Consider the following 14,697-nt stretch of genomic DNA (forward strand, 5'->3'; position numbering starts at 1 on the left):
AAAACGGTGATCAGGTAGGGTGAGGCATGTGGTGGAAAGTGTTGGAGGCCAGGTTATGCTCACCTTAATCATATCAAGGCTCACTTCACATCTTAGTAACATTTGGCTTTTCTCAAAATGTTTGATTTCTGTCTGGAGCAGACAATACATGCGCACAGCTCTGTCTCCAGCTATTTGAAACACTTTTGCTCTCTGTGGGAATTTCTGGGGAGTCAAACTGTTACAAGTGCTCACAGCAGGGAAAAGAAAGACAGAATCGTTCTGGAGATTGCTGCCTGAGGATGAGGCAGAATTACATGAAGGGGTCACTTCACCATCTACATGTTGAAGGAGAGCCTTGGAAGCTCAGGGCTGCTGCTGCCCAGGCCTCATGGAGGGCTCCTGGCATCCTCGTCCTCGCAGTGCTTTGATGCCTGGCTGGAAGGCACTGATGTCATCACCCAGCTCAGGCCTCAGCTCCCTGAAGGCAAGACTTCCTCCTCCTTAGTCTGGTTGCAAACTTCATGAGCAAAGGGTGCCATCAGATGTTACTTACTCCTGGCTTTGCACAGATAATGCTGTGGAGTCTGGTAAGGAGAGGGCGTTGGTTGTGTCAGATGTGAAAAGGCTCATGGATAAGAAACTGGTGTGTGCCTGAACAACCTCTTGTTAGGAAAACTATTGGGAATTCAAGCACCTGATGGTGCTGATAGGAGGGAATGCTATAGAAGTAAAGGCTAATTTTCTCCCAATTTTCTGGGGTTCAGTTTTGAGTAATTAGTGGCATTCTCTTCACTTAATGAGTCACGTATCCATATTTTTGTGATTTTTTTTTAACTTGGAAGGTATCACTTATATACATAAAAATACCTATGTTTTAAGTTCACAGTTTAATGAGTCTTGCATAACCCTGGTTAAGATACAGAAATGGTTATAACCTCCCAAATTTTTCTCATGCCTTCTTTCAGACAGTCATGTCCCTTATAGTAACACTGTTTTGATTTCTATTATTTAACTACCCAAATCAGCATATAGAGAACATTCTAACATCCCAGAAACTTCCCTCAGGCTCTGTCCCAGTCAGTACCTGCCTGCTAGGTAACTATGCTTCTGGCTTTTATCACCATAGAGCAGTTTTTCTTGTTCTTGAACTTTTCACATAAGTGGAGTTCTTCTTTTATTTTTCTTTTGCATGAATTTTTTTTTGAGATTTACTCATATTGTTGTGTGTATCTGCATCTGCAGCTGGTTCATTTCTTCTCACTGAGCAGTATTCCATTTTGTATATGTGTATCGCTTTATGGATCCATAAGCTCCTACCTAGGTCTGGCTCCCAGGGCCTCTCCATTCTCGGATGCCCTCCTTCTCAACATCTTCTGAGTCAGCTTCCTTCTCTCCTGACTTCTTTGTGTCAATACTCCAGTGAGGGCTGGAAGGTGAGCTCCATGCAGCCAAGATTGTGTCTGTGCCTGGGACATTGTGTGACCAGCCACAGGGACTCGACATTCATAGAATGAGTGAATGAATGAGTGTCCAGGGAACATCATTTTAATTGTTTGCCAGTCTAGCCCAAGTAACTCAGAACTAGGAGACCCCCAGGAATTTTTCTTTGTTCATAGACTCAACATGAGCAGTCCCAGCAGAACACTCCCCTAAGTGCTGTCTGCAAGAGCTTCCCTAAGCTCTAGACCAGATTAGGTCATTTCACAGGCTTCAAAAATGCCTCCGCCACCCCCGTCATGACTTTATTACACTTCGTTATCACTGATTTACTTGGCTGCATTAGATTTCATGCGCACAGTGCTCTGTCTGGCAAATGAGATACACAGGGGTTTCCTTTTCCTTCCTGATGACTCTGGCCATTGGACTGGATGGCCCTGTACATTTCCTATACTGTCTTCTTGAAGAGTTCATCTTAGAGATAGAGAACTGATTTAGATAGGCTTTTTCTATGTATTTGTAAAATAATGTGCTGCTTACCAAAAAAATAATTCTGTGCTATATTTTTGCTTCTGTCTCTTTGAACCACCAGTACCTGTGCCTTCTAAACAATGCCAATTATAAATCAATAGATCACTGAAAAAGAAAAGAATAAAGCACACGATAATCTGATGGCTTCCCTGGTGCCACATAGAGGAAACACTGTGATTAAACTTACATGGTCTATTCTTGAGGGGATGGACGGAGAAGTAACCACGTGGCTAATCTGCACACAAATGTGTGAAGTCGCAAATCATTTGAGATAGGGACATTTATATACTCAAGGGGATGTTTGTTACTATACTTGCACATGCCATTAGAAATACATGAAAAGAAGCTAACCATTTGGAAAGATTTAATACTTTATTTTCTTTCTGGTGGTCAGCAATTGAATACTGCTGTCTGAAATAGGAGAGCAGAAAACCATGGTGAAAAGTCGATGGAAAAGAACTAAATGGGGCCACTCCCTCAGCACCCAAACTGTTGAAGTCTGCTGCTCTTAATTCTATAGAGATCTAGTCTGTGAATAATTATGTTAAGGAATTGGGCAGAGTCATCAGAGAACTGCAAAATATCACCCCTGGGGCTTCTCTGGAGACTGATGGGAGCTCTGGAGAGTTGATAATGACAATCAAAGGGTCCATATATTTAACATGCACAAAGGATGAGCTCAGAAATTATCTGCCTGCCAACCTAACTTCTCTACCTGCAACAAATTATCCAAAAATCAATTTGCAAACACCTTTGAGATAACAAGGTCTTGAGTAATAACCTCCATGGCTTTGTAAAGAAAAGCATCTAGCTTGACTAATCTGCTTAATTTCCTTCTCTGACCAAATGGCAGGCTATAATAGAGGCAATCTGGAGTTGTCCCTTAAGATTTGCTTCGAGTCACACTGAGAAAATATTGTCCACCTCTGTTTCCTAGCAATTATTCTGTTTCTAGAGAATCTTTGCTTCTAGGTAATTAATTAGAAGGGAAGTGCTGAGTGCGTCTCTATCTCAAAGCCCTTACCTGAGTTCCAAGCTAAAATGTATACCTGCCTTCTATCCATGCAAATAAACCAGAGGCCCTCTACAAGTGAGATGTTCTCAAACAAATGCACATTGTATTCCACCCTCATGTGCCTCTTCTGTGCCTCCCCTTTCTCCTCTTCCTTGTTCTACTCTTCATTTCCTCTTGTTCATACCCTTGGTCCTAAGAAAACATAAGATAAGACAGACTGAAGTCATTTGCACAAAGATGTTCATTGTAGCATTATTTATCCTAGCAAAACATTAACAACTCACGTATCCAGCAATCAGCAAATGCTTAGTGTGGTAACCTGATGGATTGTTCTATAAATACTAAAGACAGTGATGATAAAGCTCGAGCAGTGTATGCAAAAAAAAAAAAAAAATCCTTACAGTATAAGTGAAGGAAGAAAAATGAATCTACATTGGGTCTATGTGTTATTATAACCACACAAAAAAATGTGTCAGTACATAAATAAACATTGGAATGGAACATGGAGGAATAAAAATGGCTATGTTGGATGGTAGAGATATTTTCTTTCTTCCATTTTTCTCCATTTTCTTCCATTTCTTCTCATATTTTCTCTTTCTTCTGTTTTCTTTACTGTTCTGCCATTTTTACTACCAATAAAAATAACCAATATATTCAGTTCCATTTTTTAAAGATGAATATTAAGAGGCAGACAGCCTTCCTTGGTGCAGGTTGGTCCAGGAAGTCGTGCAGATGTAAGTTTCATCTTACGCTACCTTCTCCATGATCTTGGTTAGGTGACCTGATTTAGTTTCTCTGTTTTGTTTTGCTTTGTTTTGTTTTTCTCCACTAAAGTGAAGATGATAATGTTGTCCCAAGAATTACATGAAAATGATATGTGTGAGATTTTAAAGTACATAAGAAGTACAAGATAAGCGTTAATTTTTGTAGCTTTGCCATGGGCTAATAATTGCGAGGAAGCGTCCACAATCCATGCCTGCTGAACCTTTAGTCTACTTAGCTGACTGTGTGGAACTCAGTGAAAGAGAGGTGGCAGCACAGAGCAGATTCAAGAAAACTCAGCACGACTTTTCCTTTGACCCCTCATTCCTGCTGAGTCCGCTGTGACCCATGACTTTCTCTGCTGGAAGAAACCTGCTGGGGTTGAGGCAGAAGCTGAATTCTTGCTGTGCCATCATTCTTTTTCTACTTGGGCTCTTATCACCCTTTGGAAAGAACTTCCACTAACAATCTATGTGTTCTGTGTAAGAAATGTTTGTAGACCTTAGGCTCTCCTGGGTTTTGTGCCAAACTTCACTTCAGCAAAAGTAGGTTTTCCTTTGAGGCTAGAAAACAGAGTATTCACCCAGCAGCTTTGCTGTGTTCTGGGAAAACCGTTTCCTCACATGGCCTTCTTTCTTTCGTGCCTTTAAATAAAGGAGATAAGGTAGGTGTTGAATATAGCTACTGAAGAAATACTGATTCAGGTACTTACATGCAAACCCTTAAAGTAGGGCATGAATGGGTTCAGGGCGGGCGTGGTGGCTCATGCCTGTAATCCCAGCACTTTGGGAGGCTGAGGTGAGTGAATCACCTGAAGTCAGGAGTTCAAGACCAACCTGGCCAACATGGTAAAACCCCATCTGCACTAAAAATACAAAAATTAACCAGCTGTGGTGGCAGGCGCCTATAATCCCAGCTACTTGGGAGGCTGAGGCATGAGAATTGCTTGAATCAGGGAGGCAGAGGTTGCAGTGAGCTGAGATGGCCCCATTGCACTCCAGTCTGAATGACAGAGCAAGACTCCATCTCAAAAAAATAAAGTAAAAATAATAAAATAAGATAAAATCCAAAGGGTTTTCTGATGATTTTTTGTGGTTATGTTGTGAATTCTGTGTCTTGTCATCATGTGCTCGGAGTCTGCTCTGTAAATCATTTGAGTCTGACAGTCCTTTGTTGATTGCTTGTCTTACAGAGCCTCCCACACCCATTGCTCCCCCAGAGCTGCTGGCTGTGGGGGCCACATACCTGTGGATCAAGCCAAATGCCAACTCCATCATCGGGGATGGCCCCATCATCCTGAAGGAAGTGGAATATCGCACCACCACAGGCACCTGGGCAGAGACCCACATAGTCGACTCTCCCAACTACAAGCTGTGGCATCTGGACCCCGACGTTGAGTATGAGATCCGAGTGCTCCTCACACGACCAGGTGAGGGGGGTACCGGACCGCCAGGGCCTCCCCTCACCACCAGGACCAAGTGTGCAGGTAAGATTTTTTTTTTCCAGGCTCCTTTATGAGAGGCCGTGCTGTTGCCAAGACTGGCTTTCCTCTTGCCTTCCTGTGACAAATAATTCCTAATTTTCTTTGAATGTGAATGTGCTTCCTATTGTGGATAAAAAAGGATCAAGGTTTTGGTTTTATTTTTTAGAGGACCTGCTGCCTGTGGTTGCATTTCTGGGGGCTTTCTAGTTCTGACTGTGATTCTGAGAACCTTCTGACTATAGCTGGGTCGTGGGAGGTTCCTGGATCTAATAGTGTTTCTGATGAGACACACTGGCTCTGTATCTCCCAGAACTGCTGGTGCCATTTATATGTCTAGGGCTTTCTAATGCTAAGAATGTCTTTGAGGGCTCTTGGTTTTGTGTCTCTGAGGGCCCTGGACATGTTGCTGTGAGAGTTCTTGGCTCTGTTTCTCTGAGGGCTCCTGGCTCTGGTTGTGTCTCTGAGGGCTCCTGGCTCTGACTATGCACCCTGAAGGCTTCATTTAGACTATGTCCTTGGGGACTTCTGATTTTTGTTGTATCTTTAATGTGTTTCTAATTCTAACATTGTTCCTGAGGCTCCATGAGCTGAGCCTGTGACTCTTGGTTTTGACAATTTTCTTGATGGTTCCTGATTCTGGAGTTGTCTCCGAGGGGCTCCTGTTGCCAACCATGTCTTAAATGCCTCCTGGCTCTCACAGTATCTCTGAATTGTTTCTGGAACTGCCTTAGTCCCTAAGAGCTTCCTGCCTCTGTATCCCCTGGAGGCTCCTATCCCTACCTAAGAGTCTGGGTTGGGACTATTCCTCTGAGGGTCCTCTGGATTCCAGTCTGTCTCTGTGGGCTGCTGACTACACCTGTCTCTCTGATATTCCTGGATGCTATGTAAGAGTTTGCTGGCGGAGATTGTGTCTAAGAGGAGAGATTCTCTGGTTCCAACTGTATCCCAGGCTTCCTGGCTTCTACTGCATTTCTAATCAGGGGCTATTGGCTAACAACGTGTGTCTCACTGTATCTGAGATGGTCTGGCTCTGGATGCAGCTCAAGAAATTAAAATAACTTGCAGTTTATTTGTTGCAAATTACCTTATTTATATCTTTTTTTCACTCCAAGTGACCTTTTGCTGTAGGAACTTACATTTCATGTATACACAAAGGAATAGAGACTCAGTGCTTTTAAACTCTTTGTCTAAAGTCATAGAATGACCAGTGGCACGGTCATCAATTACACTTAGATTTTCTGATTCTCAGTCTTTGATTTTTGGCCACATCATGATGAATAAAGACAGAGAGAGAGAGAGCATTGTATATACAGCTGGGGATGTTCTAGTGGAAGCGGGTGTGGTTCAGGAAAGCAGGCAGCATGGGTTTCAGAAAACAAAAAGGAGTCACTGGGGGCATCTGGGTGGAGGGGAAGGAACCATCAGTACAGAAACCATGGAACAAACGGCAAGGGAAAGTGCATACAGTTCTGCCATAACCTGATATATAGGTCCTTAAAAATCACCACAGTATATCAAGTTATGAAATAAAAACCACAGGGATTATGGAAAAAATGGGGCTGGAAGGCCATACTTCCCTAGTGACACATCAAAAAAGAGGGGAATCTAGTAAAACTTGTGGCACAATTTTTTGCATGTGAAATGGCCAAGAAGTGCATCCATCCAGGTGGAGTATTCCTAACCTGAACCTCGGAAATCCAAAATGCTCCAAAATTTGAAACTTACTGAGTACCAGCACGATACAACAAATGAACATGACATTGTTAACACTGCAGAAAAAGTGCCTGTAGATGACACGGCAAGCATTGGTGATGAGCTTATTGAAGGACTGGAGCAGTATGCATTCATAGCAGAACAGGAAACCATGTCAATTTATAAAATCAGAGACATCTAATACAAAAATCATTGTTAACAAGGCGGATGACTCTGGAGGAAACATTTTTAAAAGCCATCGAGCAGAATGCCTCTTTCTCCCTAGAGGATCCACTTCCTGGTTCCTCAACTGCTTCTGATGTTTGTTCTCACCTGAAACAGTAAAATGCAGGGTGTGCGAACTCTTCATCAAAGCACAACATCACAGGGAGAGGACTGAAAGCCAGGATGCTTGTTGCTGACATTCAACAGCTGATCCGGGTATCTGCGGAGGCTACTGTGCTGCTCAGTTAACCTGAACACATTAATTTTTTATGGTATTAATGACATATCATTTATTCTTTTTCACTGTTAAGCACTTATGTGTGAATAAGCATAAGAAGATGATTTCTTATCAATAGCATATACATTCAAAGTCAGGAATTATGGTGATGACAGACAAGCACAGAATTGTCCACATAAGTGGCTAAGATAGTTACATCTCTGCTTTCTGACGGTTCAATGTACACAAACTCAGTTCATGCACAACATTATTTAAAATATTATATAAGATTGCCTACGATATATATATAAAACATAAATGAATTTTGTGTTTGGACTTGGGTCCCATCGCCAAGATATCTTAGTAGGTATAGGCAAATATTCTGAAATTCAAGAAAATCTGAGCTCTGAAACACTTCTGGTCCCAAGCATTTTGGATAAGGGATACTCAACACAGATGGTGTGTTACCTTGAAAAAGACCTGAAGTTTGCTGTGGAAGTGGGCCTCAGGGAGGTTGCAGCCTGTGAGTGACTATGAAGTGGTGGAAGGAAAGCTGTCTGAAACTGGGGGAAAAGGTGTAGCTCAGAACACAGGTAGTGAGCTGAGGGGGCAGGTAAGGGTTGGAACTGTGTGTGTGTTTGTATTCCTAGGTGGCTGAGTTCTGCTGGGTGCAGATTTCTTCTTCACTAATGTTTCTCACAGACAAAATCATACAAAAGCAAATGCGGAATTCGTGTTATTCTCAAATTGCCCTTTCATATATTAATTATGTTGGAACAAATTTGCGTTTTCAAAACAAGAGTTATAGTGGAATTGGCTGTAACCATTCTTAAGTATCTCAGTGATGTATTGTGGTAGTATGTAACCCAGGTATTTTCGTTGCTTGAAAATATTCCTTGTAAGGTTATTGAACCACTATGCTGAACAGAGATGCCATTTTCTTGATTATTTTCAAAACAGGCCTTTGGTAAAATTCCTCACTGAAACCTGATTATGAAACTTACTACTTTCAAAGGATATAATGATATGTTATTAAACTGGGTAATACCTTATCTCAGCTTTGCAATGCAATATTCATCCATAAAAATAATTGATTTGATCCTACTGATGAGACTTCTCTCTTTCCACAGGGTAAATGTAAGAGTTTCCAGGGTTTTTGATCTTTATAAATGATATTCAAAGTACTTTAGCAGCCCCTGTGGACTTATTTGCTGATGATCATATAATACATTTTGAAATTCAATCGCAAGATGATCATCTCAATAAAAATTTACAATCTATTGCAAACTGTTGCCATGACTGTGTAATGGATTTTACTTGTTGAAAACACAATAGTCTGGCTATCAATATAAAAATTATGAGTTGAAATGCAATTGTGGTATTTTATTTTTTAAAAACCTTGGTGTTTAAGTTACAGCTAAAATCTTGAATAATCCACATTTTACAAAATGTGTCATCAAGAAGATAATCTTCCTTCCCATATCACCACTGATGGTGGAATGCTTTTTGCCTCGTAATTAATTTTTAAGAGAATTCCAGGGCTGAGACCTATTTGTAGGTGTTGTTTATTGGCGTCGATAGTCTGAGATTTTCCTCCTTTTCCTATTCTATTATTAATCACGCTGGAAATGTACTTATTATTTTACAAAACAGAAAGTGAGAGAGTATGTAGAATGGAAGGTATAATTTTTGCCCAGAGGAATTTAGAGCTGGGTTAAGATTCCAACAAAACAGCAAAAAAGGTAAAACATAAAGGCAAGCACTGAAATAGCATACTTCATGTAGGAAAGACGGCATCTGCATGGAAAGAGTAATGGTCTCAGAATCATCTAGGGCAGTGGTTCTCAAAGTGTGGTCCCTGGACCAGCAGCATCAGTATTGTTATAGACTGAATACGTATGTTCCTTTAAAATTCGTATGTTGAAATTCTAATCTTCGAAATGATGATATTAGGAGGTGGCACATGTGGGTGTTGATTATGTCATCAGGGCAGAACACTGATGAAAGAGATCAATGCCCTTATAAAAGAGGCCCCAGAGAGCTCCTTCATGTCTTCCACCATGTGAGGATCCAGGAAATGGACCCTCACTAGACGCTTAATCTGCTGGCACCTTGCTATTGGACTTTCCAGGCCCCAGAACTATAAAAGGTAAATTTCTGTTGTTTAAAAGCTACCCAGTCTATGGTATTCCATTACTGCAACCCAGATGAATTAAGACAAGTATTCCCCTGGGAACTTGTTAGAAATGCACATTCTCAGATCTGTCCCCCGACCTAATACATCAGAAGTTCTGGGGTTGAGCCTAGAAATCTGCTGTAAGGAGCTCGCTAAGTGATGTTATTTCATACCCAAACTTTAGACTATCATATACGGTGACAAGCCAACATGGCTCTTTGGAAGGATGTTCACTCCATAGCTTGGTCTTTGCAGCAGCTCTGAGATGTAGATGGGAAAACAGACTCAAAATCGTTGGACCAAGGTCACCAATCAGTTATATGCTAGGTCTCTTGGCCAAAGAAACTCTTCATCACAGGATTTGATGGAATCTTCAGCCCTGGGGACCTCCTCTGCTCACAAGTGTCCTCTTGAGGGTGGCATTGGGTAGTAGGGAGGTTGGTGACTATGGAGATCAGCTGAGAATAAATAACTAATACACAAAAGTTTCAGTCCATTCTATCAAACATTTACTTATTCTTTTCTTTGTGCCAAATTCTGTGCTAGGCACTGGTGGCAGAGGTTGACTTAGTAAGGACATGCTAGTAGCAGGCAGAGACTTGGCAGCAGTAAGCTATGAGCTTGGGTGTAGCACAGAAGATGCTGGAGAGGCAATTCAGCTAAGACAGGTAGGGACGCATTCTGGCTCTGCCAGTTCTGAGAGGTCAATGATTATGAAAATTCTGGGGTACTAAGGGAAGAGTATCCTTCCCTTAACCTGAAGGATACCTCCTCCTTAACCCTTAAGGAGGAGATTGTCAAAAGTTTACCTGTAGTGCAACATCCCAGCCCAGTAGGCTGGAGTTCAGAGCAAGACTCCCAGCCAGATAAACCAGAACCTGGACAAATGATCAGATAGGAATCGAGGTATGTGGGGTTGGGAGAAGGGAGTCAAAGCTAATACTCCCATGCTTCTGGTTTAGATGACTGAGAGATGAGTGATTGTATTAGTCAGGGTTCTCTATAGGGACAGAACTAATAGGACAGATGTATATATAAAGGCAAGTTTATTAAGGAGTATTGACTCACACGATCACAAGGTGAGGTCTAGGCTGTCTACAAACTGAGGAGAAAGGAAGCCAGTCTGAGTCCCAAAGCTGAAGAACTTAGAGTCCGATGTACAAGGACAGGAAGCATCCAATATGAGAGAAAGATGTAGGCCAGTAGACTAAGCCAGTCTAGTCTTTCCACGTTCTGCCTGCTTTTATTCTGGCCACGCTGACAGCTGATTAGATTGTGTTGACCCAGATTGAGGGTGGGTCTGCCTTTCCCAGTCCACTGACTCAAATGTTAATCTTCTTTGGCAACACCCTTGCAGACATACCCAGGAACAATACTTTGCATCCTTCAGTCCAATCAAGTTGACACTCATTATTAACCATCACAGTGATGGAACAGTTTTCTGAGCTGAAAAACACAAAAGGGAATGAGCTCAGGTCTGAATCTGTTGTGTTGGAGGTGAGGATGCATAGCAGGTGATATAAATCTGGAGCTTAGGCAAAATGAGCAGATAACTGCTTCTTCCATGTGGACTTCCTGATTTTACTTGGACGTTAGGATCAAAGGGACTTCCTTTTGTTATTTTTGTTTTGTTTTGTTTTGTTTTGTTTTGAGATGGAGTCTCGCTCTGTCGCCCAGGCTGGAGTGCAGTGGCGCGGTCTTGGCTCACTGCAAGCTCCTCCTCCCAGGTTCATGCCATTCTCCTGCCTCAGCCTCCTCAGTAGCTGGGATTACAGGTGCAAAAGGACTTCTTAGTACTGATGAAAGCAATTTAATTCTCTGTCTTCATGCTGTTCTGTTGAGACACTCCATTTCTTATATTTTTATTTATCATTTTGTTTCTTTTACTTAGTTTAATCATTCACCATCTTTTGTGAGATATAGGTCTGAGAGCAAATGCGATCATGTATATCAAAGTGTTTCAAAAACTCAAAATGTTCTTTAGCTGCCTATAGTGAACCAAACCGTTATTGGTTGCTGCTATTGTTATGGATGCTGTGATTATGAATAATTATATCAAAATAGGAAGTCTTACTTGTCCACTTCTCAGAACTAATTGGCATCTAGAAGGTGGACCATATTCTTTTGTTGTTCACCAACTCCTGGGAAATCCCATTTCAGAGTCCATGCTGTGGTCTGGGCTTTCAGAGACTCTCTTGTCTAGAACACTGTGTGCTTTCCTCCAGCACATCCCCAACAGCAGACATTCTGTGATAGGAGTTGGGTCTTAGAAGAGCTGTGTGTTGCCCACCCAGCCTCACCTTAAATGCTGCCTCTGATGGGAAATTTGCACTCTTCCATGGCAGACCATTTCCCTACTGGAGATCTTGGGTGGTGACTGTTATCCTCTACCCAGTGTTGGCTTGGTTATCATACAACTCTGGATGGATTACACACAGAGTGTCCGTTAGGTTTAGAAGAGTAGGGGCAGTAGGCAGGCTGCTAGCATTAACTATCTGGAGTCCACAGTGAGAACAAAGGGCAGTGGATGCTGAGGTCAGTAACTGGAGAAAGCAGGTGAGATGACAAGAGATATGGACACCACATGGGTCCAACTTGGCTGTTTACCTCTCCTGCAGGTACCACTTTCAATGGCTTGGGTACCAGCTTGTTGATATCTTAAGACTATCATCTAGCATTAGATAGAAGAAGCTCTTCCTCACTGTCACCCTCAAATAGGCCTCCTTGAAACACCCACTTGTAAATTTTGCTCCCAAGAGACATATTCTTCCTCATCTCAAAAACAGGTCTTTAGCCACTCACATTTGTCTCAATTAATCCCCAGAAACTGGTTCTTTTATCCCCCTAAACTTTGCTTGAAGCAGACCCCAGGCCACTCCGATTATAGTTACAGAATCACAAGTCAACAATCCAGCAAGTCATATAATCTTAGCCCATCCCCCTTGTGTGTAAATCAAAGGCCCCTTGCCTGGGAACCCACTTCATTGTGGTCTTGCAGAGTCCCAGCTCTCCAAGTGAGAAGTGGCCTTGTACAGTCAGAGACACCACATATGTTGTTGATTTGGAGGGTTCTCTATTCCCTCCACCTGAGGGTTGATTGCAGGTTATATTTTATTTACATATTTATGGATTTCTACTTGCAGTGATATGTGTCTACCTCTCTCTTTTCTCCAGGGGGATAAAAAAGATAAATTCAAATTGCTGGGCTCAATGAAGTGAGAGTAGTCATTAGAATAGAATAAAAAGGATAGAGGCTTTAGAGCCAAAAATAATCTAGTTTTTATTTCAAGCTGGGCACTTGCTAGCTCGGTGACCGGGATGTGTTACACCATCTCTTTGTGACTCAATTTATTTTCTTCCATCTAAGGGATATTATAATGTGCGATTTTGTTGGAAAGCTTCAGTGAGATAAGTTATATGCCTTGCAGAGAACCAGGAACATAGGGGCCCTTTAATAAACGTTATTTAGAAATAAATCTTAGGCCTGGGAAAAAGATGTCAGAACCTAATTTCCTTCACTGTGGCATGATGGACCCTGTTTTAAGAAGGATTTTTCTAGTTGCTACTCTCTGTACTTTCTTAGACAGTAGTGGTTTAGCAACAAGCTCTGATCACTGCTGGGAAGAGAGGACATACGTGGCTGTGTGCATGCTGTGGAGTCCTCGACGGGTAGCTGTGATGGTACTTCATGATAGGGCATGGAGTAAGGGGGATGGGAATTGACCTTTTTATAACCGTGTCTAGTCCCAGGTGAGTGGGAGAACCATGTTATGCAGATCCTTCTCTCTTTGAGGAGGCCAAGGCTTGTAAGAATGAGGCCTTTCAAGCCCAGAGCAAAAAGGGATTGGAAGTGAGTCCAGACTCTCTGCAATAAGCAGCCTCAGGTGGTCTCTGTGTTCTCTGAGAAACCAGTGGGTCCCACAGGCGAGGGTCTTTAAGGGCAACATGCAGTTCTAGGACAGAGCAGAGGCAGAGAATTATAAAAAGAGGTAATTGAAGGTCCAGAAAATAGAACAGCGTTGGTTAACTAGTCTCGTGAGTTTTTCTTCTCTTTATTTCTCTATGTCTTGGCTGCACCATTTATAAAATGGGAGGAATATAACCTGGCCTAACTCTTAGGGCTCTGAATTAGAAGTAAAATGGGACATCCTTCTGGGCAGGAGCATAGTATGAACACAGACATCTAACCTCTATCTCTGCTCTGCTGTAATTCTGGTGAGAGATGATCCATAAATCTTCGGGTAACATGGAAAGAGTAGCCAATAGAAATGCAAATTGAATCGCTATCCCATCCAGAATCAAAGCCATAGAGTTAATGGATTCTAAAGACCAGTGGAGAAATTTTCAAGACCATGAGCATCTAGGGAAGGAGGGGACTTCCATGTACGCCACACCGTGCTCGAAGGGACATAGTTGCTCGTGCAGTGCAGGTGAACCTAGATTGAAGGCAGCCACAGAAGATGGATTATGACCAGCACTTCCTCAGAAAGATGTGGAGAAGGGGTTCTGGCAGTCCTTGCATCACCTACCCAACTTGTTTTGCTGCTGCAGCACTCTCTTCTTCCCCTGGGGTATGGGACCACAGAAGAGAGATGAAAACTAAAGAAGGGAGAAAACCTGCTCTGATCATACTTGGCTATGGAGCCTCTGATTGAGACACCATAAGAATTATCTGCAGATGGACAAGCACCTGTGAGGGCAAAAGATGTTCATCTCCTCTTCTTGCAGACCCTCTCTCCCCTCCCACTGTCACATGATGTCTACTGTTGGCTACATCAGAGTCCCTCTCCCTTGGCTTAAGAAAGAGGCAAAGAAAGCACAAAGCTCTCTCTCTTTAAACCTACAATTCATAATTTCAGAGACTCTCTTCCCCTAACCCGTGAAGTCTCATTATTGTATGAGCTGACTGTAGCGCTGGGAGGGAATAGTGAGAGTCTGCTTGGGAACCTCTTAGTTCTCTGGAAGAAATAGCTGGAAGTCCCTCAGCTCTTCTCTGTAGAAGGTGGCAGTATTTATTTTGTATGCTTATTGGTTTTGTACTCTTAGATAAAATTCCAAAGCAACAGGAAAAGCCCTATTTGGCATCCAGTTGCACTTTTAGATTTTTCTGCCACTCCATGCTCCTTAGGGAGCCAGGGTCTCCTAGAAGATGAAGTGCAATAGTGTAACTGAGCACC

At 42.3% G+C, this 14,697-nt stretch overlaps 1 protein-coding gene across 15 annotated transcripts in view; it reads left to right on the forward strand.

The window, feature by feature from the left end:
- PTPRT (protein tyrosine phosphatase receptor type T) overlaps positions 1–14,697 on the forward strand; it is a 1,114,373-nt gene that overhangs the window by 514,166 nt on the left and 585,510 nt on the right. For all 15 annotated transcript variants that reach the window (XM_008017080.3, XM_037983051.2, XM_037983053.2 and 12 more), the window contains exon 7: positions 4,920–5,213. In XM_008017080.3, coding sequence (XP_008015271.3) covers positions 4,920–5,213 — 294 coding nt within the window. The remainder of the gene's footprint in view (positions 1–4,919; positions 5,214–14,697) is intronic.

Source organism: Chlorocebus sabaeus, chromosome 2 (genome assembly GCF_047675955.1).
Source record: "Chlorocebus sabaeus isolate Y175 chromosome 2, mChlSab1.0.hap1, whole genome shotgun sequence".
NCBI lineage: Eukaryota > Metazoa > Chordata > Mammalia > Primates > Cercopithecidae > Chlorocebus > Chlorocebus sabaeus.